At 35.6% G+C, this 25,303-nt stretch overlaps 2 protein-coding genes across 2 annotated transcripts in view; both read left to right on the forward strand.

The window, feature by feature from the left end:
* Positions 1 to 1,121: 1,121 nt before the first annotated feature.
* On the forward strand, positions 1,122 to 11,666 carry LOC127879858 (uncharacterized). The gene is made up of 4 exons (XM_052426930.1): positions 1,122 to 1,281; positions 5,932 to 6,142; positions 7,463 to 7,622; positions 10,574 to 11,666. The coding sequence occupies exons 1-4, from the start codon at positions 1,190 to 1,192 to the stop codon at positions 10,636 to 10,638; spliced, it is 528 nt and encodes a 175-aa protein (XP_052282890.1). The 5' UTR covers positions 1,122 to 1,189; the 3' UTR covers positions 10,639 to 11,666.
* Positions 11,667 to 14,950: 3,284 nt separating this feature from the next.
* LOC127878647 (uncharacterized) overlaps positions 14,951 to 25,303 on the forward strand; it is a 76,957-nt gene continuing 66,604 nt past the window's right edge. The window contains exons 1-2 of the mRNA XM_052425176.1: positions 14,951 to 14,986; positions 18,278 to 18,461. Coding sequence (XP_052281136.1) covers positions 14,951 to 14,986; positions 18,278 to 18,461 — 220 coding nt within the window. The remainder of the gene's footprint in view (positions 14,987 to 18,277; positions 18,462 to 25,303) is intronic.

Raw genomic sequence — 25,303 nt, forward strand, 5'->3', positions numbered from 1 at the left:
TGATTTGTTGAATTTTTTTCCGTCCCACAACCAAACAGCTTCATTTTCAGGCAATGTCCTTTTCATTGTCATCAGTACCTTTAGATTGATGTTTGTACAGTCTTTGTTATTGTAAATGTTATATCCTTGAACCTGCTTTATCTTGGTCATTAAGATATTCCGTTTATTTCTCGCCACAAATTTAACAATAATCGGCCTTGTATATCCGTCCTTGACCTTGCCTAACCGATGTGATATATCAATGTCGCCGACTTGAAAATTGAGCCCTTCGATTGTCTGGTTTAATTGTGCTACTACTTTCTGTGTTGTAGTTGCAGACTATTCGCGTGATGTTTGACCACTTTGTGTAGATTATGCTTCTTCCGATATACCAAATATACGGACATTATTTCTTCGGTTGTGTTATTTTGTGGAATAAAGTTAATCAGAATGATAATGAACATATTCTTGAATGTTAATTAAATCTGTTTTTGCTTGTTAACGGGTTTGTTCAACTTGTTTTTCTAGCAGTGTGACTTTTTCTTTGAGTTTGTTATTTTCCATTTCATTTTCAAATTATTTTCCTTTCATAATTACGATTCTATTTTCTACTGATTTCAGGCTCGTTCTTAGTTTGATTAAAGCTTAAATCTTTTCTGGAGAACAAGTTTTCTAGTTTTGTAGTTTTGTCTGCTAGTGCGTTTTTAGTCAGTTTCAAATATGTCCGTTTAAAATATTTCACCTTTCGTTTTCTGATTTAAATTTGGTTCCCCTTCTTTTTCTGCGTTATTTTATTCTCCTGTATGTTAGTGTTGTTATTAGATTTAAAGCTTATGTCTAGCTCACTACTGCTGGAACCGTGTTTTCTTTAAGATGCATCCGGCATCTCATCGTTCTGATCGCTGTACTTTTTTCATAACTATACTGTCATTTTGCTTTTGTATTTGAAAAACTGGGCATGATTTACTCGTGCGTTGAGTCGAGATACGTGCTAAATGACCGCCTTTATCCAACTACCCTTTTACATTCTTATTCTCCGTTTAAATCAATTAATTTCATTGGCTGAAATCGAGGTTTTCCTTATGATATGTCTGACGTACCTGGGGATAATCTTACCAACCAATCCGATGCAATTACGTTGGCGTTTACGCGGGTAAAATCCTCGATTTCATCGGGCATTCTGCTATAAATTCAGACGCTGGAGAAGGAAATGGAAAGGAGGTGTACAGCCACCGATACTTCTGCTTCGACGAGAGGTCTAAGTTATTCAACAGCCAACGTCAACGCGTATTCAAACCAAAGGTAAAGCGTGATTGTTTTATTGTTTTGCTTATAAATGGTATCGTTTAATTTTGTAAAATACGAATTAATTGCTATTCTTTTCGTTCAATAAAAATGTGTGTTTACTAATGCACGGGGTTTTCGTGAGTTTTGGCGGGTATAGCGACATTCGAGGTCCGCTTTCAGGAGAGAACGCACGTTGTGGTTCAATATATTTGTAACAGTTATTATTATACTCATTTTTTGTTTGAGAATATTAGTATTACTTCAGGTTTCAATGTACATTTTTCATATAGAATTGTGCTGTTGGATTGGCGTGTTTATGACAGTGTATTTTTTTCTATTTGATAGTATGGGTGTGGCCCAATTACTTCAGGCTTCAATGTACATTTTTTATATAGAAATATGCTGTTGGATTGGCATGTTTATGACAGTGTATTTTTTCTATTTGATAGTATTGGTGTGGCCCAATACTCGGCAAGCTGACATTTGACAAACTGGCACAGGTTTCCACAGCTTTTTCTCTAGACATTCGAAAAGGGGGTTTTATCTGTTTGTTCCTGGGCGAGTCATGTTGATTTTGATATAAATCCTAGTTTAAAAAATAATGTGTATTTTGGAGTTTCTTTAAATGTTATGCTTTGTTTGTGTGACAACATGTTTTAAATAGTTAAAAATGTTTTTTTTGTCCCTGGGTTTTGAATGACCTGTAAATGTACTTGTCTACTTACACAAATCCTGTTGGTAAAACGGCAACAATAAAAGCGGACCGCCTTCTACATTTGGTGTTTATTGTAATGTTTGTTGTCACTTGTTTGCTAGTAAGCAAATTATTTATTTTCGGACGAACGAAGTGAAGGAGAAAATAAGTATGGAGAACATGTCGTGTAAGGACACGTCACTTCCTGAAAATGGTCAGAAGTGGGTGGGGTAATGTTAAAATGTTAAAAAAAAATTCCTTATATTAACATTCTATATTAAGTAAGGAACAATATTGACATTTACAATAATATATACTTCAGTGACAAATGAACTCGTTCTAATAAAATCATTCAAAAAGAATGAATAATCACATGTTTTCACCGCATAAACAACTCTCTTCTTGGGCCATTAAAGCAACACACCCTGAAATGAAATACATAAAAATTTAAGTATAAATAAGAAACATATTTTATCTATGCCAATTATAATATATCTGTTAACAAGGTAGAAATCCGTCTCATTTGCGCTTTAAAACTTAAAAAAAAATTCGCGTTTGTCGAAAATGGACGTATACGTCTAAAAAAATATATCCTACTTTCGGTTTTAAAAACGTAACGTTTGAAAAATAATAAATTACTTGCTAACTATGCTATAGATTTAATTTTATCTATGTCAATTAAAATATATCTGGTGGTTGCAAGGTAGAAATCCGTCGTTTTGCGCTTTATAACTTAAAAATAATCGCGTTTGCCGAAATGGACGAATACGTATAGAAATCCTACCTTCGGTTTTAAAATTAAAAAAAAAAAAATACTTACTTACTAGGCTATAGATTTAACGACAATTTTTACACTTTCAATTTGCATGTATATGTATTAACAGGTACTTCATTTCAAGGTGTGTGGTTTTAAGTCCTTATTTTCTTTTTATTCATAAATCCACTGACACCAGCCGGAACCTACACCACTGTAGAAGATAATGTTGGAGTATTATAAATTATAACGCACTAGAAACACTAAAAAATGATCCTTTTTGTAAAAAAAAAACGAGTAAACAACTAAGAGTAAAAAATAGTACACTTGTAAAAGTATGGTGGGCCAGAAATAACTATTTAAAATTGTTTTAATTAAATAAACAGAAATATTGAAAATATTTAAATAACATCCCTTAAAATGTATGAGTATATTAATGTATATAATGCTATATATAAATGTGTTTGTTAGAGTGGTGTTTTACAGTTTCCAAAATGTTTCAATCAAACTTGTATTTGTCTTTTCTGGGCAACCATACTTTTGTCATACTATTTTGTTAACTCAAGTTGCGAACACTTTTTCTTACAAAAGTATCCTTTTTCAGTGTATCTAGTGTGTTCTATGTAAGAATACTCGATTAACACTATGTTCTACAGTGGTGTATGTTCCAGCTGGTGTCGGTGGATTTATGAATACAATAAGGAAAAGAGGAATTTGAACGACCAAGAAGAAAAAGGTTTACAGGTGAAAAATATAGGTCCCCACCACTATTGTGGGGGACATATTGTGTTTGCCCTGTCTGTTGGTCTGTCTGTTGGTTTGTTCGTTTGTTTGCTCCAACTTTAACATTTTGCCATAATTTTTGCAATATTGAAGATAGCAACTTTATATTCGGCATGCATGTGTATCTCTTGGAGCTGCATATTTTGAGTAGTGATAGGTCATCCTTCAAGGTCAAAGGTCAAATATATAGCTTCAAAGCGGCACAGAAGAGGACATAAGTGTTTCCGGCAAACACATTTCTTGTTTAAAGATTTAATTAGAATATGTTCAGGTTTCACTAAAGTATGTTATTTTAGTTGTGCATATTGTTCCAAACTTTGTATGTATGCTAATATAAGGAATAATTCGTTAACATTACCTCATCCACTTCAGACCATTTTAAAAAGTGTCCGTAATGCTTTTGTTTGTTACAAAACATATATTGCTTTACTTTTAAAAGGAGTTACATTAAATTATTAAAGAAAGGCAACCGACGCAGAAAACATTAAAGGTCGCACAAACTGGTCTTAAAAGATTAACATCTTTTCATAGACCTGTTATCATATGGGAGCTTTTTAAAGAACTTATTTATGTACTAAGAAAATGCACTTGTTGAATTTAAACAAATTTGATCGTTTTGGGGAATGTTTTAATGTTTAATTTTACATATCATATATAACTTGCATAAATTTTTAGACAGTGGCCAGGTCTATTATTTTTATACTTCCGTTTTTAAAAACGGGACGTATTATAGTTTCACCCTTGGCGGGCGGCAGGCGGCGTCCACAGCAGTGTCCGCTCTCTAATTCAAATAGTTTTCATCCGATCTTCACCAAACTTGGTCAGAAGTTGTGTCTAGACAATATCTAGGTCAAGTTCGAATATGGGTCATGCTGGGTCAAAAACTAGGTCATGGGGTCACTTTGTGCATTTTAAGGCTTAAGCATGGTGTCCGCTCTCTAATTGAAGTAGTTTTAACCAGATCTTCACCAAAATTGGTCAGAAGTTGTGTCTAGATGATATGTAGGTCAAGTTCAAATATGGGTCATGCCGGTTCAAAAACTAGGTCATGAGGTTACTTAGTGCATTTCAAGCATTTAGCATGGTGCCCGCTCTCTATTTGAAGTAGTTTGCATCCGATCTTCACCTAAATTGGTCAGAAGTTGTGTCACGATGATATGTAGGTAAAGTGCGAATATGGGTCATGCCGGGTCAAAAACGAGGTCACGAGGTTACTTAGTGCATTTCAAGCATTTAGCATGGTGCCCGCTCTCTATTTGAAGTAGTTTTCATCCGATCTTAACTTAATTTGGTCAGAAGTTGTGTCTAGATGATATGTAGGATAAGTTCGAATATGGGCCATGCCTGGTCAAAAACGAGGTCACGAGGTTACTTAGTGCATTTGAAGCATTTAGCATGCTGTCCGCTCTCTAATTGAAGTAGTTTTCATCCGATCTTCACCTCATTTGTTTCCGAATCAAAGAGAAAATTGTATGTTTTTGTTGATACGAAATGCATTTTGATTCTCCATCCTGACATTTGCAATTATTAGCTCGGCTGTTTTCGGAGAAAACCAGAGGTATTGTCATAGCCAGCTTGTCGTCCGCCGTCCAGAGTTTGATGTCCGTCTTGCTTAACCCTTTACATTGGCTCTTAAATCAAAGTGCTTCCAGCTACAACTATTAAGCTTCATATGTAGATGCTTCATGATAAGTTCTAGTCGCCACATCCATTTTTGGCTCACTTGGTTAAAGGTCAAGGTCACTGTGACCTCTAAGACAAGCTTTCATTTATTAAAAGCTGCACCCGCAGCCGAGCGTTGGCATCCCGTTATGCAGTGCTCTTGTTCATTACTATGTTTACATTCTTATGATCACAAAGGATATGTACACATGCGCATCTGTGCATAATGCAATGCGAAACAAAATATTACTATAAAATACAATTTCATAATTGTATTACTATCGCAATATGTGCGTATATTCCAATTAAGTAGAACGTAATTATCATAACACGATTACAATCAGATCCAGACCTGCTTCCTCATGTCTAATTTGAAAGAAAAATACTGTTTCACGTATAAAATTAAAGGTTTGTTCAGAGTTTTATAAAGCGCATCCCAACGTTTTTTTTTCCATATTATTAATGTAACGGTATCATATCTCACTTTTTGAACAGACAGCTTTCAAAACGAAACTAATTATACTTACCCAATATAATCTAAAAAGAAAAGATCATTTCCAACGTAAACCAAAATAAAACAAACTTTCCCGAATGAAGCCGTACATACTGGAGTACACTCCATTATGAATGATAACATGAGCTAACATCGTATAAAAACGCTTAGAGTGTAATCGTCTTTACACGACCTTAAGAATAATCCCCTGGCATATACGTATATCTAAGCAGAAGTAATACTATTCAGTAAATGTGTATATATTTGAATGATTTGCAGGACAAAGATGCTGTACGTGCTGATTCTGGCGATTGCCCTTACATCATGCGTCATGTGTGAGAGAAATGCTTTGGGCTTGGATGTCAGAACGAACGAGGACATCGGACAACTAGATCACTCTCGACGTTGGTTTGGGACTGTTATCGATGCTGGCATGCTGGCTTTTGATGTCGGCAAACACAGGGGTTGGTGGAAAAGAGGAAGCGCTGATGTATGTTAAGACTAAGTTATGTTTTGGTCAATTATGTTTGTTTGTGAATTAGGATTTTCGCCGTTTTATACAGTATTTCAGTTGAATCACAGCGATCAGATAACATGCTCGCATTTTCCTACGATATCTAGTCTCCCAGTTTAAAGTACACATAAAAGTAACTTACAACTGTCCAACTTGAAATAAAGTTAAGGTGTGATAAGCCGTAGAAAGGATATTATAAAGAAGTGAAACTAATCACACCATTCGCGCCGGGGATCGAACCAGCAATCCTCGGATCTGTAGTAAAGCGCTCTAGTAACTGAGCTAGGCGGTCCGACTTAGTCAATGATGTCAAAACAGTAAAAACAAGCTTTGGTGCCTTGTGTAAATTAGTGTCTGCGAGACATGACTCGGAAAGAAAGTCCAGACACAGTCGAATATTGTAAGAAAGGATTTTGTACAATTGAAGACATTTGTATAGTAATGATATTGTGTTTTTTTTATACGCCCGTTTACAAAAAAACGGGACGTATTGTTTCACATTGGCGGCGAGCGGGCGGGGGGGGGGGGCGGGCGGCGTCCACAGCAGTGTCCGCTCTCTAATTCAAATTCTAATTTATCAGATCTTCACCACACTTGGTCAGAAGTTGTATCTAGACAATATCAAGGTCAAGTTCGAATATGGGTCATGCCGGGTCAAAAACTAGGTCACAGGGTCACTTAAACCATTTCAAGCATTTAGCACGGTGTTCGCTCTCTTATTGAAGTAGTTTTCATCCGATCTTTTCAATCAATTTTTTTATTGGTCAGAAGTTATGTCTTTGTGTCTTGACAATATCTTCATGTAGGTCAAGTTCAAATATGGGTCATGCCAGGTTTAAAACTAGGTCACGAGGTCACTTAGTGCATTTCAAGCATTTAGCATGGTGTCCGCTCTCTAATTGAAGTAGAACTTTGTCAGAAGTTGTGTCTCTGTATGAAAGTCAAGTTCAAATATGGGTCATTGTAAAGTTATCAAGTTGTCCAAAGCCTTAAAACGGGCTAATCTTGTGACAGTTTGGCACTCCTGTTTAACGAATGAGTCTTAGTGCAAAACAATATTTCATAAAGCCAATCATATATCCGCATATAACGAAATACACATTTTACATGTGCGTTTTATCTTTATATAATTTCGAACTTATTTCTGTATAAGTCCGTTGTTAAAAGTAACTAACCGAAGGAAAAAATTTATAAATCAAAACTGTTATTTACAAAGATATTGCTTTACTGAGTGATCATTCAATCAAATTGTGTGCGTGTGTTCATATAAACCTGTTAAAACATTGAACATTGCAGGGGGGGATGGAGCGTTTCAAAGTGATGATTCAAGCGAACCCGTGCGATTTCAACATTTACGATGCAAACGGAGATGGCGTGATAACATTGGTCGAGTTCGAAGCGATTTTTGGAGAAGGCGAAAAAACACAAAAATTGGCTGAAGCACTTGACGAATCCGGTGAGTTAATCTGGTTTATAATTCAACCTCATAAGTAGCTCTATGAAAAGGGGGTTTAATGCATTTGCGTAACTTTTCGTCTCCGATTAGCCTGTCCAGTAAGCACAGACTAACAAGCGTCGAAACTTTCCGCTTGTAAATTCTTTTTTCGTTTAAAGGAAGACTCCTCTTTGCAATAATCCTGTTCAGGCGGAAAGTGTACGCACATGCAATAAACCCCCTTTTCACAGAGCGAGGCTAATATACACCGTAAACACTCGTACACAATGTAACACGTGTTACACAGGTCGGTCGCATAGAAATATTTCACGTATATTTAATAATACACCCATGTTCACTATTTCAGCTCTGCTTTCATTTTGATATACCATAATATATCCTGTACATATATTGCATAAAGCAATCTATATGTCCTTTAACTGGTCAGTGTTAAGCTCGACAAACGATTATAACAAAGCCGCAGTCCATTTACTATATCACAACATGGAAGATTGTCAATTTTAACTTCAGTATTGTTTATTTATTTTTATGTTTTCTTTACATACTCGAAATTCATCTCTTTTTTTGTGTTACACAATTGTTGGACATATTCGAGCAATATATTTTTATGATGAACATGTATCTTTAAATATCTTAGCCTTTAAAATTAGGACGTCATCAGGTCGCCGTCCGGCGTCAATACAGTGCGAGTTTGTATTACGTCATGGCCGACTAGTTAATTTATTTCGTTATTTAACTTATTATCCCCACGCTTTCTGAAAAGCGTGAGGATATTTTGGTTATATCTCCGCCGTCCGTCCGTCCATCTGTCCGACCGTCCTGGCCACTATCTCCTCCTACACTATAAGCACTAGAACCTTGAAACTTACACATGTTATTTGATCTGACCTGGGTCAAAAGTTATGGGGGTTGGGGCGGAGCGGGGTCAGATAATTTCACTCATTTGTTATGTTAGTTTACATTAACTTTTTCATTTCTGCACCGATTTACTTCAAATTGATTACGGTCAATCTCAACTATGCATGGTCCCATTACCAACCCTGAGACGCCCCACCCACATAGGCCACACCCACACAAAATTGTCTTTTACTATAATTTCTTCATTTCTACACCGATTCACTTCTGATTGATACTGAACTTCTGTTTTACCGTATTATACGGTCATCTCAACTATGCATGGCCCCATTACCAACCCTGGGGCGCCCCTGGGTCAAACATGCGGCGTGGGGATACGCGTCGGCATCTGCCGCGCCATTTCTAGTTACTATTGAATTGAAGTTTAATTAAAGATGTTTGCTTTAACAAAATGTAAGAAATGCCATGTATATGGCTTAAATTAAGTATACATACCCGTATGTTTTCAGACCTTTTACGACCATTACTGCTGCTTAGTACTTAGTACTGAAAATGCATGAAGATGATCTTAACATTTAATAATGATGTTTTGACTCTAAAGCGTTTTAATAAAAGGGCGAGATGTGGTTGGTACGTTTTGTAAGTTTAATTTTATCGTGCCTCAATCAGTTAATGCCTGTTGCTCTGGTTTGACCATTATGTAGTTTAATTTGCCGTGAGTTGTCCGGTTCAGAGCGGTGGCCCCAGATGTTTTCATGACTGTGTGGCTGATATGCATTTGTGTTTCGCGTCTATCAAATGTGTCTTATGTCATACTGTTAGGCTATTGTTTGTTTTTATGTCCCCCACCCACTATAGTGGGGGACATATTGTTTTTATGTCCCCCACCCACTATAGTGGGGGACATATTGTTTTTGCCCTGTCTGTTGGTTGGTCTGTTGGTTTGCGCCAACTTTAACATTTGCAATAACTTTTGCAATATTGAAGATAGCAACTTGATATTTGGTATGCATATGTATCTCATGGAGCTGCACATTTTGAGTGGTGAAAGGTCAAGGTCATCCTTCAAGGTCAGAGGTCAAATATATGTGGCCAAAATCGCTAATTTTATGAATACTTTTGCAATATTGAAGATAGCAACTTGATACTTGGCATGCATGTGTATCTCATGGAGCCGCACATTTTGAGTGGTGAAGGTCAAGTTCAAGGTCATCCTTCAAGGTCAAAGGTAAAAAAAAGCGGCACAGAAGGGGAGATGTGTTCCTGACAAACACATTTCTTGTTTTCAATTGCTATTTGGCCAGATGCTATTATAATATTTATCTTCTGCTGAGGCAGCTGAAGTTTCAATTTATATATTGGGTCGCGCTCTGTGAAAAATGGGTTTAATGCGTGTGCGAATAGTGTCGTCCCAGATTAGCCTGTGCAGTCCGCACATGTTTATCAGGGACATTTCCGCGTTAATTGTATTTTCTTTTAACAAAAGACTATTCTTGACGAAAATCAAGTTTAGGCGGCAAGTGTCGTCCTTGATAAGCCTGTGCGGACTCTACAGGCAATCTGGGACACCACTTAAAGCACATGCATTAAATATACAAATATATTTGGTACAATTACTTCAATGCGGATTTACTCAAAAGTCTTCACTAATGAAGGCATGCTTTAAAGGAGCTCACTCTTCACAAGCTTCTATAATATTAATATACCTACATCAAGGAGTTTTAGTTGATTTTTTTTAGATACTTTTGGACTGTGGGCGATTTTAAATTTGTTTAAACCGATTTATTTAAGCTCGATTGCATAGAAAGTACTTACTACATAACTGAAACACTATCGAGTCCGTTTCCTGGGACTAGAACCAGTACTTGGGGTAGATCTAAAGAACACTCCCACAATGGAGATCGAACCCGTGACCTCCCGGTCGGGGTAGATCTAAAGAACACCTCCCACAATAGGGATCGAACCCGTGACCTCCCGGTCGCTACGCGGAGACAATATCCATTACATCACGGCGACATTGAACTTTAAATGATACACGTATCTCCGGAATACGCCATGCATTTTTGCTTGGTTATCACGTGATGCCTCTTTTGCAGGTGACCGTATGGTGGACGAGGAGGAATTCAAGGAGGCCATGCATAAATTTGTTGAAGGATGTTAAACTCGCGATGAACTATGCGTCCATAATTGTGTGAAAGTTGCTGTTATACGATTATCTCTTACGGAATTGTTAATGATAACTGATTATGTCGATTGTTTACTTAGACTAAACAGAAATATTGGTAAACAACAAGCCAAACTGCCGTGGTTACGTAAGAGAAGCGCATTCTTGAACGTGTACTATGATATGTGTTATTTTTTCTGATTTGCATGCTTTATAATCTATGAACACGTTTCTATATGTATGTAATCAGATATATAAATTCCGTTATACTGATTTCTTGAAGACATTTTGGCTGTTGTTGACAGCAGTAGGCTATGGTTCAAGTATGTATCCTTTATTCATTTCAAATTATACTTTTTATGCGCACTTAGATGCCTTTCTAATGAATAATATATAGTCTCGCATTAGCCACTTAATCATTTGTGCTTATTAAAAAGAAATACGCTTTCGTTATTTGCAATAACACATTCTTACGTTAATCGGGTTTTCGCTGTCTTATAATATGTCAATCCTCATGCACATAAATTAGCTGTAAGATTGTCGCCCCGGATTTGACAAAAACCGGGTAGCGGGTTAATTTATACTGTTTATGCTCCCCATTTTTTATATATATCTTTTACACAATATGGGGAGCATATAGTGCCAGTTTGTACTTCCGTACTTCCTTCCGTCACACTTTTCTTAGTTTCTCATATTTTCTTCAATATTTTACCGAGATCTTACATATTTGGCATGTAGGTACCTTGCATGGACCTCTACCTTTTGATGAGGTTTGACGTCACTGGGATCAAGGTCACAAGAGTCTAATAATATATTTTCTAAATGTCACACGTTTTTTCCTCCACAAAATTAACCATTATATCGACAACCCATCATTGGGGAGCATCCATAAGCTTTACGGATGTCCTTTTTTTATGTATTATAATATCTTAACAATTGATTATGGTCGAGACCATATTGTGTTATTGTGTTACTTTGTTACTATATCTTTGCTTTGATTGAATAAATATTGAGCTTAAAACTTCTGTTTCGGTATCCTTATAAAGTATTCAATGCAAGCGAACTTAATATAGAAAACCACTTGTTCATGTTCTATAAGAAGTAGATTAATGAAATCATTTACGCCATTTGGATAAATTATGGTTTAACAAGGGACAAAATTGTCACAAAACCAGGTTTTCATTGTGAAAAAAAATCAGATAAAGGGAGACAACTCAAACTGAACTTTTGAAATGAACAAAGAAAATTAACCCCATTTGTAAGTTTGTTTTAAAATCTATTTTTAGTCGTGGCGACCTTGACATTGGAGATATGCACATGAATTTATTTTTTTTGACCTTTGACCATGAAGGATGACCTTGACCTTTCACCACTAAAAATGTGCAGCTTCATAAGATACACATGCATGGCAAATATCAAGTTGCTATCTTTAATATTGCAAAAGTTATGAGCAACGTTAAAGTTTTCGGACGGACACACGGACGGACGGACGGTCAATATTTGTGTGCGTATGGAAAGGCGTTGTCCATATACACATGCATACCAAATATAAAGGTTATATCTCAAGGGACATAGAAGTTAAGAGCATTTTTCGAAACCTAAACGCAGATTTTGAAACCTAACGCAGACCCCTACTTCAAGGTCAAGGTCACAGGGGTCAAAATTGTGGTGCGTATGGAAAGGCCTTGTCCATATACACATGCATACCAAATATGAAGGTTATATCTCAAGGGACATTTATGGCCATTTTTGACCTTTGAACTCTAAGTGTGACCTTGACCTTGGAGATATCGACGTAATTATTTCGCGCGACACACCGCCCAATGATGGTGAACAAATGTGCCAAATGATTTTAAAATCTGACAATGAACGACATAGTTATGGCTCGGACAAGCTCATTTATGGCCATTTTTGACCTTTGAACTCAAAGTGTGACCTTGACCTTGGAGATATCGACGTAATTATTTCGCGCGACACACCGTCCAATGATGGTGAACAAATGTGCCAAATGATTTTAAAATCTGACAATGAACGACATAGTTATGGCCCGGACAAGCTTGTTCCGCCAGCCCGCCAGCCAGCCAGCCAGCCCGCCCGCATTCGCCAATCTAATAACCAGTTTTTTCCTAAGGAAAACCTGGTTAATAATATTATTTTGATCGTTTTAGGTTAACACCTCCATTGTAGGTTACACCATTGCTAATATCGTAATACTAAGTATTGTTTTAGCTGTCGGAAGTACATTATGTTGCAGTGCTTTTGTCAATTATCTGCATGTACTTACGCATACAATGTTTGTACAAGTACATGCCATATGAACAGTTACCGTGCACAACCGTGACGTATTTTAGATCGGTGATTATAAATGAACATACCTAAGGATATTTAAGTGTATATCTTATAATGCCACTAATACACGTGCATCCAATGTTTTCTTAAAAAGAGGAATTCATATTGTTTTAATGGTTTCGTATTTTTCTTCTCTGTACCTATGGTCGTCACATTAAGGTTTAATATGTAAATCATTAAATTACATTGGCCGTATGTTGGTTAATCTGCAATATGTCTCCATTTAATTGTTTATCTGTCTGGCTCAACGAAACATTCGAATGTAACAACGCTCCTTTGTGGACCTGGTAAATTGCAACGTTTTGGTTTCTAATTATAACGCATGTCTAAATAAAGACTTTCTTTTGGTCGATGCTTATGCTGACAATTGCAAATTATTTGTGCATTTAACAAGATTTTAAAGAACGCATTGAAACAGCTGTTACTGTAACACGCAAACTCCTATCATTAATTGAAAATGAAACGAGGCTTGAAATTGAACACATTTGTATTCTAGAGACTCGATTTATTTTACTTGTTCAGCTTCTTGCGTAAACAATAAAGTTCCTATAACATTTCCACCAACTTGTTTACATAACCTACGTTCTCACTGCGAGTGTCATTTTCAACCTTATGATAATTAACCGGATATTGGAGCTGGGAAATGTCGTCTCTATGGTAATTATTGCATTATCTTTGACTGGTGTGGATTTTAACCATTTTATTTTTATATCGTGCTTAAATTACCCGTACATACCAATGTGTTGCCCCGGGAAAATTAACTTAAATAATTTTATGTAAATTAATTGTGCATTACTAGTAAAAAAAAAATCACTTAATTACATACAATTCCAGTGGCTTAAAAATTAATATCACACATTAGATTATCTATGGAGTTTATCTTGTATCAATGAATCGTTAATCTTACTTAACTTTATACATGCGTATAAATTCTTACTTGGTCTTATAAACTATAACCTGCAGCTGTCATCTTTGTTGTCATGCAATGGAGCTATATTAATGAAACGTAATATTCACGTATTTCCACAGCAGATCCAGAACACGGCATGTCGATATCACACGCCAAATATACGTGTATCGCGTACTTCATTATACTTGCATTAAACTTGGTAAATGCTTAAAGTTGACTTTCAAGTGCGTCGATTATAGGCGCTGTTATTTCACATCTTGTGAAAAATTATGGTTTACAAATTCAACGAATTTTTTTTTAATTCCGAATGCGGTTTTTTGCGGGTTAACAGTAACGCACTTAACATCCGGAGGTTATGGCGAACTTGGTAGATTCCCATTATATATAAAAGAAACTAAATTTTATTGAACATTTATTTGGTTATATTTTTGTTTCAATAATGATAAGATAAAATAACATACAGTGCACCAAGTGGAACTCGAGTGCTTGAAAGACGGGACAATAATTTTGATTCGGTTTACAATAGAAAACTACAGGAAAATAAAACTTGAAGCGTTAAGAAGTAAATTATGGGTAGCGTAACATAGTAAATTACCAAGAAAAAGTAATTCAATTTTTTAAATATTATTATATTAAATATTGCACGCAGTGGACAATTATAAACAAGATAAATTCAGTGTTATTGGCGGGTCACGATATTGACAAATTTCCACTATACGCAATATTTTACAAACAAAGAATAACATCAGGTCATTATGCTTAAAATCTGAAATCGTGGCGCATGGAGAGTATAGCCAGACGAATGATTGCACTGATGACGGGTGATAGTTTTGATTGGCATCCAGATTTGGATACCATGATGGAACTTTACGATAAAACACGTCTATGTACGTACTGAACGGCGGGTACATGCCTTGGAGCGCAGCCGGTGTTGAATTAATACCGAGTTTCGCAATTAAGAGACCCGAAAGACTAAAAGGCCAGATAGCCAGAACATGTTTATTTTCCATTTATAGACGCAACTCAGCTACGTAATGAACAAACGGATACATGCCTCAGAGCGATGCCAGATGGCCAGTGCAGATGGTATCTTGTCAATAGAGACGTAACTGGGCCTATATAATACCTACCCCAAAACATGATTGTTCAGTTCGGACAGAGGCCTCTCGCGGCCCGTGTTTAGCAATGATAAACTAGCCTTTTATCCTGGCCTATGCAATGCGGTGCTATACAACCGGACTATAGTTACCCCCTCACAGGGCATAGCCGACGGACCACTCTGACGAACGCCGTGGGGCCCCTTTGAGCTGTGCCCTGTGAGGACGCCATGGACGGGGTCGGGCATGGCTGCGGCACAATAAAACTTAGTAAAATAACAACAACAACAACAATCTTTGATACAATGATGGAATGGTACGCTTTCTCAAATATAACGGACATCTGTAACCACTATGTAACGATATGGACGTATTTTAATGCCCCCTTTGAACCTATAATAAATCAGGTTAACAGTATCCGGGGTCCGTGAGACCCCCTCCTTTGTGCTGGTCCTTTTTATTTATTTTTTTCCGCTGCACCCAGCACGCAGCAGCCGAAGACGACGCGTACAGGGGATAGCACATAGACACCTCACCTCCGTACAGAGACGGAAGCCGCATTAAGTGCGCACGCAGGTAACTCATTAGAGAAACCTACAGTGCAACCCCTGCAGATGTAAATATTGCAACGATGTATTTTCTATATGCATTGTATGAAAATATGTTGGCTGGAGCGTGTCGACTGGGATGGTGAGCCCCCCCCCCCCCCCCCCCCCCCCCACGCGCACTATGTCTCTTCCGACACGACCCACCAAAGATTACCAAAAAAATAAAAAGTGAACATAACTATTTTATTTGTGTCTCTTTATATTGATGAGATTAACTAATTGCAGTTCTTTTGTTACTAACCATTGTATTAGTCTCTCCTAATGTACCTTTGTAGCCGGATCGAGCCCATTGAATGCCAAGTACCAGCTCAAATCACGCTACTAGCCGGGCAAAATACAATAGCTGCTGCCTTTGTCACCATATATAATATAACCAGAACCATCAACGTGCGTGCTCTCCAAATAACAAACCTCTATAGCACAGACCCTCTCTTCTATCATCGAGTAAATGACCAACCAAAACTAGTCTGGCCCTCACACCACCACAATGCCACAGACAACAAACTCAACAAAAAGAAGAAAGAATATCTAGAAATTGTCTATGCCCACAATGAAATAGTCATCTCGGTCAATGACACACACACAGCCCCTCTCTTCTATCGTCAAGTTCATGATCTTTCAATAATCTAGTCTGACCCTTACAACACCATATAGCCAATACTCATAAAAACAACAAGGAGAGACCAAGACACTATAAAATATGACACAAGGAAGCATAATGATATGTACACCAATACTAACACCATGTACTAATATGTCCTCCGCGAGTGACGTTAAAAGGGGGTGCAGTGTATCGGTGCTATACACCGGGCACTTAAAAGAACCAGGGGCGCCTCTGGAATCGGGGCGTTTCCTGTATTCTGCTCGAACCCCACTAACACCTGTCTCGGGGCGGAGAGCACAACAACCACGCATAAATACGCGAATAATAATAATAAAACATTAAAACCACCATACCATGATTTTTTACAACATAATAACAATAATAAATAAGTGTAGTAGCAACCATAAAGTAAATCTATGATTAGGATGCTGGAGTTAATTATGATGATGATAACTATACTAACAATGGTTATAATAGGACAAAATTTATTCACTTAACGAAAGATATACTAAATCATTTATCTATTTTATATTATAACGGATCTACTATCTACTATGATTAACGTTTTTTATTATTGAAATATAACTCTCCTTTTTTTTCTATATTTTTTTTTAACGATAAGGTCTCATTGGCCGCCGTGCACTGGTGTATTTGAATTAAAAAAAAAAATAACTTTAATAATAATAAATAAAAAATAAACCTTCGGCGAAAACCCGAGCAGTTGGGGTAAATTTGACCAACTTTGGTTCAAAATTAAACTATTTTCCCCTGAAAGGTCACAGGGGCAGGTCCGCACATAAGGCAGCCGTGAAGACGCAGCGAGACCTGTAAATAAACTCTGACATTCACACACACGATTGTTTAGTTGTGTTAGGAAGTTAGATAGGCTTTTTATTTAATATTGTCTTGATCATTTTGTAGAATCTTTAGAATTAGAATAACACTTTGAAATTATCAATTGTGATAAATTTAGATCGGAAATTCATATAAATTATATTAGAGAAAATTAACCTTTTGAATTGACTTAGTTGTGTTTGATAGTACAAATAAAATAAGTGTATAGAACTACGCGACACAGTTTGAATATGCGCCGTTGACCTAGGATTCGACGCGAAGTACAACTACCACAAACGACCAGAGTACAACCACCAACAAACAATTCAGGTAAGTGACATATTTATCTTTACTAACACTTAGCTATCGAAATAATTGCAGACCAAGATCAAATAATCCCGCATTTTTCCAAAGCTAAAGTGATAAAACTAGAGGTTTTACAAACGCGCTAGGTACACCGAGTGTTTCATAAGTATTTCAATCACTTGATTTGAACCCAAAAGAATTAAAAAAATGGATTAAAAACATAGAGAAATTCGTAACGCTATCAAATTTACCAGTAGATAAATTAAAATTAGTAGCATATCAATCAAGTAGGGGACTTGTAAGGGATTACATTCGACGATACCTATCTGACAAACCAGGGAAGACGTGGGCATTTAAAAACCGCACTTAAGTCTAGATTTGCGGAAATTCAGGATACACATTATTCCGTAGGGTACTCAAATCAATTAAGCGAACGAAGCTTAAACTTCTCTTTTTAGCGAACGAAGCTTACGACAATATTCAAGGAAATTTATAAATTATTGACAGACAATTAGTTGTGCATTTTATTGACGGAGTATCACAAGATTATTTGCTACTTAAGTTAATGCGCGAAAATCAAGCAACTCTAACGGCAGCCGTTATGAGCGCAATGAATAAACAAAATGTAAGAGCTAGATTTAAATTGAGATCGCAAGGAAACCGAGCCTCTAATCCACCCATCTATCAAGAACAAAATGCTATGCAACTAGATCAGATTAGGTCGTCCAATGTTTGCACATATTTTAAGAAAATGGGTGTCGTTATCCAAATTAAATGCCTTTACGGTCAGACAACGCGATAAGGTAAATCACTGCGAATATGACACACATTGAAAAAACAACACATTTGTGTGTTGGAATTGCGACAAACTACGTGCTTCCGGCTAACTTGGCACATAAATTATTCAATACTTTAACTATTATTACAGCAGACGAATTCCTCGGAGTACCACAGGCCATCCAACTGTCCAGACGCGGCAATCTTCACCGGAAGTAGCAGCTTCCAACCGGACACTCCGTCACAAGCGAAATGTCCCGCAGCTGCCATCAATCCCACCAGGCGTCTCGCCCGCACAGCCGGAGGATACCACTTCGAATTGTCGACAAACAACTGTATTCCTATTCTTCATTTAAACTGCTTCAATATTCGTCTTTCTTTCACGGATTGCCTCGATTCAAGGGTCCCAAAAAATGTGAATTAACGAAAGATATACCTGCCGATCCAAGAGACATTTATCATCCGGAAACCATTTTACTATTTCGGGTCACCGTGACCTTGACCTTTGATCTAGTGACCTCAAAATCAATAGGGGTCATCTGCGAGTCATGATCAATGTACCTATGAAGTTTCATGATCCTGGGCCTAAGCGTTTTTCACTTATCATCCGGAAACCATCGGATGTACGGACATACGGACATACGGACCGACATGAGCAAAATAATATACCCCCTCTTCTTCGAAGGGGGGCATAAATATCATTGTGATAGTCGTATCATACTGTACATAGATTCTATGTACGTTTTCAGTTCTCATATTTTGTGGAATGGATATCGTGTATAGATAAATGTTGTCTTCGAACATTAGTATATCACGTTCTGATGTTTTACATGCATTTATTTCTTTTATGTTGTGCATTTTCATGTCTTGTGATTAGACATTTTAAAATCATATTTTAGACCATTCATTATAAATTTGTTTATGTAACTTAATATATTTTTCATATCATACAATATAAAAAAATCTAATTAATTAGGGTAAGGTATTTGTAACGTAACAAAGTAAATTATGAGAAGCGTTACGAATTAGTTACCAACAAAATAAATTAAATATTATATTGAATATTATAAGCAGTGGAAAATTATTAACGACACAAATGAAGTGTTATGGGCGGGTCGCGAAATTGACAAATGCCCACTATACGCGGTATTTTACAGACACAGATTAACATCAGGTCCGTATGCTTAGATTTCTCTGTTTTGTCGCTGTAAGGACACTTAGCGTCATAGATAAACTTTTGTAGCTTGTGTGTACCATATATCGGTACTTCCTTGTCTGGTTTAAACGTCTCCCGCGTACAACCGAAACACACATCCATGTTTTAGTGAAAAAAAAAACGAGTTAATGATTTTTTGAATTTTGCTTTTATAAAATGTTTCAAACAAACTGTGTTTTTTACATGAAAACTTGATATTTATTTTCATTTTTCACATGGTTCAATTTTCGAAGACTGTGTGATAACATCTTTTTGCGGCCCTTGTGCTGCCTGCCAAATGCACCGTGAGTCGGTTCATCCTAAATGCTCTAGTTTTTGTTTCATTTGTCCCACTGGATTTAATTTCAAACAGCAGTTTGTTATATCTTTTGATTATTTTTATTTTCTATTCATGTAAGCTATTGCGTCAATTACAATACAATATTTGGGCCATTCATAAATACGTGCTGTTAAATATGGCATTGTCGTTGATAAAACATGTACGTTACGTTAAAAACGAATTCCCTTATCGACACTCGAATCGGGCTATTCGCATAAGATGAAGTGAAAGGAATCATTAAATCTAGCCAAAACATCATATTTTTATAACAAGAGGGCAATGTGCCCAAAGGCTCTTAACAGAGCCCAGACAATCTTAACTATCCTTAAAGGTGGACATAAGAATTAAATATTTTGTAAACAGAAATAAATAATTTCCAGGAGCATAATTATGAAAAACTTTTGGTATTTGATTATATCATTGACATACATGTCCTGACCCATTTTTATAAAACTATGGACAATAACTGTGACTTAGTTACATATTACGTAAACTGCCCGGTCCTTTGGATGCCATATTTAACATCGAAATGGAACCATATTCAAACGCAGCCGAGATAACAGACTCAATCAAGATTTAACATCGAAATGGAAATATCCAGAACAATTTTCCGACTCAATCAAGATATTTAAGAACATTCTCGGCAGCTTTCATTAAGATTGAACTTAAATTTGACTAATAGGGTGTTCACAATGTTTCGCTTTTGCCGTATAAATAAAAAGTGCCACCGTCCTCGGGGCCTTTTTTAAAGAACTGGAACATCTTTCAGACTCACCTAGCAATGATATTTCCAATAAAAACAGCAGTGAAACCTGTTACAAAACACTTTAATAATGACATCAATATTATTAAGTGACTGCATTAGAAAACTGTATGCCTCGAACAGTTGCAAGCTGTTATATACTACTGCTGACGCAATATTTATTTTATATTCTTTGATAAATTATTATTTATTTAAAAACAAACTTTTGTATGTTATTTGTGTCTATATGATGAAATGCTTTGATACTATTTATAGAGATGCTTTATGGTTAAAATGTTTAAATGTGGAATTCAAGGCAAACTATTATGAATTGTAAGAGATATGTACCACAAAGTTAAGTCATGTGTAAAATCATTACCTTCATTTTCAGATTACTTTAGCTATGCTGTTGGCTTGCGTCAAGGAGAAGATATGTCCCCTTTGTTGTTTTCTATCTTTGTAGAAGATCTTGAGTTGTTTTTGCAAAATAATATTGATTTAGGTTTGCAACTAGATGACATCGTTTCAATTTTATTACTTTTGCAGACGACATGGCCATTGTGGGTAAATCACCAGAAGAAATCCAGAACCATTTAGATAATTTATAGACTTATTGTAATACATGGGGACTGAAAGTAAATATTGATAAGACAATCATGACCATGCTTTAGAAACTGTAAATGATTTTAATTATTGAGGTGTTGTTTTTAAATATACAGGTAGTTTTAATTTAAATCAAGAACATTTAATTGGCAAAGCTCTTAAAGCATTGAATAAATTGTTTTGTAAATATCAAGATTTTGATTTATAGCCAAAAAATCTATGTCAGTTATTTGATGCATTCGTTGGGTCTATTTAATGGTATTCAGCCGAAGTTTGGGGTTTTACGAATCCTAAAGAATTGGAAAGGACACATCTGAAATGGCAGGATGGCCGAGAGGTCTAATTCGTTTTTCTCCAGGACTCCGGGGGTCACTGGTTCGAGCCCTGCTGCGGACTATTTATTCCCCCTTTTTAATTTTATTCTTGATTTTTTTTACTGGAGCTTTTTAGTTCCAATGTTATATTTATCAATATAAAGCATTTAATTACAAACTTCAAAACATGCCAAAATCTGTGAAAAGGCCCTTTTAATATACAAATGTATACAGATTAAGATAATCTGTTCACCCTCTTCGTATACAGACTGGTAGATGTAATGGAAACAATAGTGCTATACAAGAAAGATATTGTCTTTGTTGTCATGCCACGGAAATCGAGAACGAATTTAATTTTGTATGTATGTGTTCAACATTTGTTGATATAAGAAAGAAATACATTAACAAATATTACTACAATAAACCATCTGTTATTAAGTAGGCACAATTGCTTTAGTCAACAAATAGGTCTAAACTAATAAAACTTTGTTTATTTGTTAAGGAATCGTTGAGTATTAGATTGAATTTGTTTAATCGTATAACGTAATTTTCAAATTGTTCGTCCTCTGAACTTCTGTAAATATTTGTTTTGTAAGTATTCATCTTTGTTGACACTTGTTTTTTGCGCATATACATGTTGACATATATCAATACCAACTACATGTGATGTTGACGATGTACATTGTGCAAGTCAAATAAAATGTCTGTCTGTCTGTCTGTCGGTCTGTCTATATACACTTATCGCCGATGTTGGTCTGACATCAATGGTCTTTGATTTGATTGCTCAGTCAAAATACTTTTAGCTGTTAGCCTTTTACACCATATAACCATTTTAGAAAGCATATATCCATACCATTTTCCTATTAAAATGCTAGCACAGTTGATTGAGTATTAAAGCGAGACTTCACGATTTTTATATGTGCTAAATTGTAATATATTGATAAAAAATGTTACAATAACACAAAATAGGCAAGACAAATTATACATTGAAGAGGAATTTCATAAAATGCAGCAAAACAAATTAGCGCCCCGAGCCGATTTTGACAAAGATATTTCGTACATAATTTCCTACAAAAAACCGAATCATTCATCGGTTTATTAGGATCGGAGTTAGTGTTTGTGTGTCGTATCAATAGATATCGTTGCAGGAAATTAAAATGATCCTTAAAATTAAATTTAGATTCACAACGTACATGCATGATATACATGCTGGCGAATTCGACTGTACAGACATTGTCGATTTCAGAATTAAATATCTGGCTTATTTCGCATATTTCGACACATGTTCTTCTTAAAGCCACACACCTTTATATGAAATATATGGCAATTTAAATTTAGGTATAAATAACAAACATATATATTTTATCTATTCCAATTAGAATATATATCTGGTAGTAACAAGGTAGAAATCCGTCTCTTTTGCGCCTTACAACTTAAAAATAATCGCGTTTGTCGAAATGGACGTACATGTATACGTCTAGAAATCCTACTTTCGGTTCTAAAAGCGGTACCGTGTGAATAATAATAAATTACTTGCTAACTAGTCTATAGATTTAAATGTATCTATGCCAATTAGAATATATATGCTGGTTACAAGGTAGAAATCCGTTTATTCTGCTTTAAAACTTAAAAATAATCGAAATGGACGTTTACGTATAGAAATCCTACTTTCGGTTTTAAAATTTAAAAAATATAATTAATTACTTGCTAACTAGGCTATAGACTTAATTTTATCTATGCCAATTAGAATATATCTGGTGGTAACAAGTTAGAAATCCGTCTTTTTGCGCTTTGTAACTTAAAAATATTCGCGTTTGTCGAAATGGACGTATACATATAGAAAGCCTACTTTCGGTTTTAAAATAAAAAACAAACATTACTTGCTAACTAGGCTATAGATTTAATGACAATTTTGCACACTTTCATATTGCATCTATATGTATTGATAAACGTGTATTTTATTTCAAGGTGTGTGGCTTTAACTTTTATTTGAATTTATATTGAAATATATGCATAATAAGTTATTTTTTACACATTTAGCATAAATTTATAAATATTTGACAAAATCGTGCAGTCCCACTTTAATGAGTAAGCATGATAAAGGATATGATATGTGAATAAAAGGTCAAATAATATTCATATGAAACAATGTTTGTTGCTCCTGTATGTTCACCACTCTTATTTTCCGCAAACATAAAGATAATACTATCTAAATAAATGGATATAATTATTTTGAGTTACGCACGTTATTTATTTATTTCTGGTGCTTTTTAGAGAAATGTTAATGAATTAAAACTGATAATTTACTGTTTCAAACAGTGAAAATTATTGATAATTTTCACGATTATACTGACACGTCGTTTAAATGATGTTACGACGTCATTTTTTCAGCAAAAATACAAAGATTTTCATTTGTAAGCATAAAATAACACGAAAATGAGTTGAATTTTGTATAATTTCGATTTTAATTCACTCGTGATCATAGCATTTTTTTCTATAATCACTCGTGAATTAAAATTGATATTCCACCAAATACTACAAATATCCTTTATATAATTAGAAATTTGGGTTGCTGTACATGTTTCTGAAAATATCATCAGTATCGTCATCGTCTTGAACCATCATTAACATCGCCATCCTTATTGTGATTATTCCCGTCAACAAAAACAATGTTAACCCATTTATGCCTAGCGTTTAGAATAAAGGCATTGGCAAACAGCGTAGACCCAGATGAGACGCCACATGATGCGGCGTCTCATCAGGGTCTGCGCTGTTTGCTTAAAGTAATTTCTGTAAGAAATATTCAAAATAAAGAAATAATGTACTAGACATCCCTAATTTTTGGAAATAAATTGCTCCAATTTAGAAGGATGGGAGAATCCACCAGGCATAAATGGGTTAACATCACACTATCATGCTTCAGACAAAATAACATTTAACCGGTGTTTAATTAAGTCAATATTACAAGCTGAACTAATACATCATGCGTACAAGCTGAACTAATACATCATGCGGCATCCATATATTGTTACAGACCAACACTTTTGTTGAATTAATTGCAATATCATTAGAATAAACATTCTGAGCAAAATTCCTTAAAATAGGGCAAAAATGTGTAAACTATGTTTCAAAATAGCGATGTAATGACAAATGCTCCGCCCCTTGTATGTACGTTATTTTAACGGACTAGAACAATTGTTGCACTCAATCCTACTATCTTAAGAACACATTTTCGAAACAAGTTTAATGAATATGAAACGAAACTGTGACTTATAGAGTGTTAACAAAGATTAACAAAAGCCGTATAGAAACACTGCCCCTGCCCGAGGGCACAATGTTTTACAACAGACGGTAGACCTGTACATTTTTCGAACTAAGCCGAGAGATAAGAACAAATGTTCTGACCAAGTTTCATGACGATTGGATTATACGTGTAACTTCACAACTGTTACTATAACCATACAAGTGAAACTGCCATACGCTAACAAACATTTTATTGAACTTCGTTCTTCGTTGGAAAAACGAAAGAAAACTGTGTTAACTTATAATTGACTAATAAGGTTTTGAGAATACGTCTTACTAAATTAAAAGTCAAATCGGACCAAATATCTTTGTGAAATACTCCGCGAAACTTTTAACAGCATGTAAGACGCCGTGTCTGATTAGAACATGGTCACTCATGTATTTTGCCGGTCAGACACACGTGTTTGGTACATGGGAACTATTAAAATATCTTGTTCGACATGGTGTCCGATGGCATTTTCGTTAACTAAATCAATGTATCCAATACAATAGAACAATCAAGGCAAATGTCCTTTACAAAGTTATTATTAGCACAGTTTAGAAAAGTTAAATGTGTATTGTAGGCTTGTAGTACAGTAAAAATAATCCCAGGTCGTTTAAACTTTTCAGTGCTTCTGTATAAATGTTCAACATTTATAATACATTGTATAATATTTTCATGTAGATCAAACGGCTGTATC

Source organism: Dreissena polymorpha, chromosome 4 (genome assembly GCF_020536995.1).
Source record: "Dreissena polymorpha isolate Duluth1 chromosome 4, UMN_Dpol_1.0, whole genome shotgun sequence".
In the NCBI taxonomy this organism is placed as follows: domain Eukaryota; kingdom Metazoa; phylum Mollusca; class Bivalvia; order Myida; family Dreissenidae; genus Dreissena; species Dreissena polymorpha.

Bases quoted from the DNA above. Each gene is read 5' to 3' on its own strand.
- LOC127879858 (XM_052426930.1), top strand. From the start codon at position 1,190: ATGGAAAGGAGGTGTACAGCCACCGATACTTCTGCTTCGACGAGAGGT. The intron at 1,282-5,931 runs GTAAAGCGTGAT...AATGATTTGCAG, and splicing joins AACGCGTATTCAAACCAAAG to GACAAAGATGCTGTACGTGC. The intron at 6,143-7,462 runs GTATGTTAAGAC...TGAACATTGCAG, and splicing joins GGAAAAGAGGAAGCGCTGAT to GGGGGGATGGAGCGTTTCAA.